The sequence below is a fragment of the Coffea arabica genome, chromosome 3c, assembly GCF_036785885.1.
Source record: "Coffea arabica cultivar ET-39 chromosome 3c, Coffea Arabica ET-39 HiFi, whole genome shotgun sequence".
NCBI classification, from domain to species: Eukaryota; Viridiplantae; Streptophyta; class Magnoliopsida; order Gentianales; family Rubiaceae; genus Coffea; species Coffea arabica.
The window spans coordinates 41304533-41310251 of NC_092314.1; the positions used below are offsets into that span (position 1 = coordinate 41304533).

Below are 5719 nucleotides of genomic sequence, written 5' to 3' on the forward strand. Positions count from 1 at the left end.
TGAGTCCCAAGAATTAACTAGTGAGATTTGTCGGAGTCTCAATTTTTTCTCCCTTATAAAAAATTATTTTGGACCTTTCATTTTTCAGCACAGTTTCTTGTCCTTCTTGGGTGGAATTTTCCACGACCAGGGGCCCCAAGCATGTGGAATGTGGAACAAAAGCAGATGCAGAATCCCAGCAATGACTATGTTTTATTTTCAACTGAAAATGCCAAGCAACTTCCGTTGCAAAAGCATCCGATCCAGCTTGTCAAAGAAGCGCAGCATCAAAAAATCTTCGTAAGTCTTGTAACTTGCGTTTGAGTAAAGCGCAGTTCCTTTCAGCTTCTAGCTACAGCTAAAACCAACCGCTGCAAAAGAGTATCCTGATCTGAAGACTCGCCCAAGGAACAAAAAGAATGGCTGATGCACTTATTACTTCCACAATAAAGGTGGCACTGGAGAAGACACTTGTCCTTGCCAATGAAAGGATTGGCAAGTTATTCCAATTCAAGAAGGATTTGGAGACCCTGAGAGGATCCGTTGCCATGATCCAAGCTGTCTTGGCTGATGCTGAGGAAAAGCAAACGCATGACCAGGCCGTGCAACTGTGGCTCCAGAGGCTGGAAGCCGTGGCGTTTGATGCTGAGAATTTGTTGGACGAGCAGAATTATGAAGCTCTTCATTGCCAACTCGTGGGCAAGGTACGCTCCTTCATCCTGTCCTCTGACATTAATATCGTTTTCCGATGGAGAATGGCCTCTAAGATCAGCGACATCAACAAGAAGTTGAATAAGATCAATAAAGAAGCCAATGATTTTGGACTGATCAGAAGGGCAACTTTCCCCGCTTCTACTACTGTCTACTGCTAAAGTCACTCTAAACAGAGAGACGGATTCTATTGCTGGCCATTATGTTGTAGGAAGAGCTAAGGATGAAACAAGGCTGGTGGAGACCTTGCTAAGCTTGTCAGAAAAAGCCGTTTCTGTAATTCCCATCCTTGGGATGGGCGGATTGGGAAAGACAACTTTAGCTCAATCTATATACAACAATCGTCAAGTTGATAGCCATTTTGAGAAAAAAATTTGGGTTTGCATGTCCGACAATTTTGAAGTGACCAGGCTTTTGAAAATGATTTTAGAATCACTCACGCAAAGAAATGATGAAATGACCAGCAGGGATGTCATCGTCCGGAAAATTCGGGAACAACTTGTGGGAAAAAAAATATCTTCTTGTTCTTGATGATGTCTGGACCGAAAGCCATATCTATTGGGATGACTTTTTACATTCGTTACGGGGGCTGAATGCAACTAATGGAAATTGGTGTGTTGTGACTACTCGTAAACAACAAACTGCATCCATTTTGGCTACACATGATCCTTATGTGTTAGGAAAGCTATCTGATGATGATTGTTGGTCTATTCTAACAGAGAAAGCCAATGCAGGTGGAGAAATTCCCGAAAAATTGCAAGTCATGAAAAAGGAAATTATAAAAAAATGTGGTGGCCTACCGCTAGCTGCAAGTGCAATGGGAGGTTTATTGCGCATGAAGAGAAAAGAGGGGTGGAAATTGATTTTGATGAATAAGCTTTCAAATTTGAGCGGAGATGAAGACAGAGTCATGGAAATACTTAAATTGAGTTTTGATTGTTTACCATCACCGGCCATTAAGAAATGTTTAGCATATTGTTCTATGTTTCCTAAGGATACTGAGATGAAAAGAGATATGCTAATCGAACTTTGGATGGCAGAAGGCTTCCTTCAAGTAGATCTCAAGAACAAAACAATGGTAAACAAAACAATGGAAGAAATTGGAGAATATTATTTGGAAATTTTATTACAGAGTTCTTTGCTGGAAGAAATAAGAAAATATCGGAGAAGGTATTATAAAATGCATGATATGGTGCACGACGTCTCAAAATCAATAATGTCAAAGTCTACTAAAGTCATTAATTCGGAGACTGGTTCAGAAGACAATAGTAATCAGGTTCATTGTCTTGTAATAGACTCATTTGGAGAAGGCACAATAAATCTTTTTGAGTGTCGGTCAAATTTGCTTCATACATTGTTTCTAAGTGAGGGTAGCTTATTTGATGATATGCTAATGAAGTTGAAGACTTTGCATGTTCTGAATTTGTCCGGTGAAGAAAATCAGAATCTGCCAATTTCAGTTGGCAAACTGATACATTTGAGGTACATTAACTTTGAGGATTCCACAAATGAAAATTTGCCGGAATCCGTTTGCAAACTTTATAATTTGCAGACACTGAGGCTAAATAGTTTCGCTCTTAAGGTTCTTCCGAAGAGGATGCGCGATTTGATTAGCTTGAGACATCTCCACTATTATGCAAGGGATGAAGCATTTCAAATGCCGCTAGAGATGGGATGACTGACTTGCCTTCAGACACTAGAGTTCTTTAAAGTGAGTCGAGAGAAGGGTCGACGAATTGGAGAGTTTGGAAGCTTGAAGAACCTCAAAGGCAAATTGGAGATACGCAATCTGGAACTAGTAAAGGGTAAAGAAGGAGCTGAGGAAGCAAAACTATCTGAAAAGGCAAATCTATTTAGGCTGGAACTTAAGTGGGCCTACAATCGAGAAGGCGACAACTACAATGACGAATTTGCCAGGTGACATGCTACACTCTTGTATCTCTCTCCAGAAGCTTCGGGTAATTTTTTGCGGCAATCTTATCTCCTTTCCGCTTGATTTGTAACAAACGCCTTCTCTCTTGGAGCTGGAATTATTTGATTGTCTCAAACTAAAAACAAGCATGACGCCCAAAGGATTTGGTTTCCTAACCAGCTCAAAGGAGCTTGTATTTGGTCCCTTCTTAGATGATGGTGATGGTCCCTTCTCTTCAATTTACAATGAGTTTGATTGGTCTGGATTGATATCCTCCTCCTCGTCATCATCTGCACTCCGTCATTTAGAATTAATTGGGTTGCCACACATGGAGTCACTGCCACATCAGATCCAATACTTGACCACTCTGACATCACTCTCACTAAGTGAGTTTGGAGGTATAAAAGCTCTGCCAGATTGGTTCGGAAACTTCGCTGCTCTTGAATTGCTGTGGTTAACTCGTTTCAAAGAGTTTTGACATCTACCCTCTGAGGATGCCATGAGAAGTCTCACCAAACTAAAACGTCTGTGGGTTGATGGTTCTCCTCTATTAAAAGAAAGATGCACTCCTAAAAGCAGCGGCTCCGACTCCCAGTGGTCCTGACAGGTGCCGAGCCTGTGTAATAATAAAAACCTGCCCAAACGAAAGCTAAATTCTGTAGATAGCGGTAAGTAAGGTCGAATCCACATGGACTGGGGTAATTCATTTCTTTAAAATTCCAATTAGCAACAGGGGGTTTTATCGGGATGGAACTAAAAATAATTAAATAATTCAACCAAAACAAGCAATTAACTAGTACGAAAATAGACAGGGATTAAATCAAGAATAGATAAATTCTAGCCAAGGATACAACTATTCAAACACAGTCCATTCATCCGATCAGTGATGCAAAGAATGTTCACTTAATTTTATTAACAGGTCAGTTATAGTTGCCGACGAGCTCTGACGACCAATTTTTCCTTAATTTATTGATAACCAAGGTACGACCATTGATTACCCCTAACTAGAAAATACTCCTAGGTACGACCGTAGGAATTAATTCCCCAATTGCATTAAGAAATAGAAAAACATAACCTTAATCAATAACACGCTACGAGGGTTATTTAAATCAGATCGCACGTTCCCCTAGGGTATAAAAATGCTAGTTGCCACTAATATTAATCAATTTAAACAATTACGGGTTTAATTGACTAACTTGGCAGGAGATTAATAACTCGCATTGAATATCGGGCCCTTGACATTCAATTAACAAAATAATCCCGTAGAAATTCAAATAGACAACGTGCAAATATTAACAAATTAAGGAACACATGAAAATTAATTCGATCTCACAGATATTCGGGACTGCGTCATCGCGTTAATCCTTGACTAGATGGAAAGTTTAACCACGCCGCATAAATAAATCTCCACGCAAATTAATTGATTGCAAAGGCATCACGTTTTTCACTAGAAAGTAAGAAGTCAAAGCTGTTTTCCAAAAGGGAATATCGTCGAGCAGTTCGTACGCATGAAAAGGGAACAGGAAAGAAAACTAAAACTATCGCTAAAACCAAGACCCAAGCCCCTGTACGTTTGCTTCTAAAACAAATTGACTAATTCTCCAGTGGTCCTCGCCAAAATTGAAAGTAAAAGGAAGTACAAGAGGTGCGGCTCTGTCGAAGTCCTTGTTTTTAGTTTCCTCTTCATAGGAAAACTCCTAGTAGCAACTTTTCTAATCAGCAAAGGAAATGCAATCCGTCTGTAGCACCATGTGGGCCAGGGTCCATGAAGCTTTTAGGAGTCTCCCACGTGTGGAGCAATTTTCTCCAACAGGTCCCCCTTTTTAGCACTTTTCAGTCATCTTCCTGTAGATCGGTCCAAATATCAAATATAAATATATATATTAACACTTCAAAACAATATTTGGTAAGGATAAATGGGAGAAATTAACAATAAAATTGTTAACAATTAACACCCTATCAGGTCCAAAGTTTCTCACATTCAATACCTAGACATAACCGATTAATAATCACTCATCTTCAGATCAAATTCAATCATGTAAGATTGCCTCTTACCAACTTTCTTAATTTGCTTTACAATCAATCTCCCCTTCTCTTCACCTCCCCCTCTAATTAACCTTCTCGTGAGAAAACCTAAAAAGTCCCAATGTTTATTCTTCACAATTTTCTCTTCTCCCTTTTTATCGTCCCATTTATTATCTTTCAAAGTTACAGCATTAGCATTTCTTATCAGGTCCAAAACATTGTTGCTCCTCATTTACTCCTTACAACAAAACACTCTTGTAACTATCAATTAGAATGACTTCAAGCACCTATCCCATTTCGTGCTTTCATGTTTTACTGTATCTCTGTTCATATTCTGTTCTACGCTTTGTTTTTGTAGGATTGATAGAAGAATAGCTTCACGAACAGAGGTTAGAATTTTGAAGCTTCTTCACACCATAACTTTTGGCCTGTATTTCCTACAAATGACCTATCAACGTTTAGAACAGCTAGCAGTAATTGCTCATTCAATTGCAAACCCAGTATCTTGGACAGAAATGTTTATGATGGCCCTTTTTTCTTTCATATTGCTGCCTCAAATGGCCAAATATCCTTATTGTCGAAGCTTGCACACTATCAATCCGCCATTTCAGTCACGAGGTCTAGCAATAAGAATTTACCTGCTATGTTACTACAAATTTTCTCTTTTTTTCCTGACTTCTTGTCCTTGAAACTAGTTGTTACCTAATTGCAGAAAGTTTTCAGTCTATGTTTTTGATTGCTCAAGACTGTCAGCTGGCCTGTACGAGCTGCTCGGAAAAAATTCATTGCCCTAGCTTATTGGATGTTTTTGAATAATTATCATCACCAGGACTTTTTGATGAAGATTTGCCTTCATGAAGATTCTTGAGGTAGTAATTGGTTGCTACTCTCTAGGAATTCGCTTCATGAAGATTCTTGAGCTGTCTCTGCTTGTCATGTTTTTTGGTTGTAACAATTTTTTTTAAATTACTCAACCGGTCATTTTTTGGACTTTTTGGGCACAAATTGGAACAATTTGCATGACAATACTTGGTTCTTGTAGACTGACCAGAAAGATTTTGTATCTGCTTACTAATTTAGGTTTGATATCAA

The 5719-nt window shown here is 39.0% G+C and overlaps 2 protein-coding genes and 1 long non-coding RNA gene across 3 annotated transcripts; all 3 read left to right on the forward strand.

Annotated features, from left to right (window-relative positions):
- Positions 1–398: 398 nt before the first annotated feature.
- LOC113735955 (putative disease resistance protein RGA4) lies at positions 399–851 on the forward strand. Its single transcript, XM_027262914.1, has one exon. The coding sequence runs from the start codon at positions 399–401 to the stop codon at positions 849–851; it is 453 nt and encodes a 150-aa protein (XP_027118715.1).
- Positions 852–1159: 308 nt separating this feature from the next.
- On the forward strand, positions 1160–2611 carry LOC113735956 (putative disease resistance protein RGA3). Its single transcript, XM_027262915.1, has 2 exons — positions 1160–2272; positions 2384–2611. Exons 1-2 carry the CDS (start codon positions 1160–1162, stop codon positions 2609–2611), a joined length of 1341 nt encoding a protein of 446 aa, XP_027118716.1.
- A 1953-nt stretch (positions 2612–4564) lies between these two features.
- On the forward strand, positions 4565–5490 carry LOC140038151 (uncharacterized). Its single transcript, XR_011841971.1, has 3 exons — positions 4565–4640; positions 4986–5016; positions 5340–5490. It is a non-coding gene; the product is annotated as an uncharacterized lncRNA (long non-coding RNA).
- Positions 5491–5719: the final 229 nt, after the last annotated feature.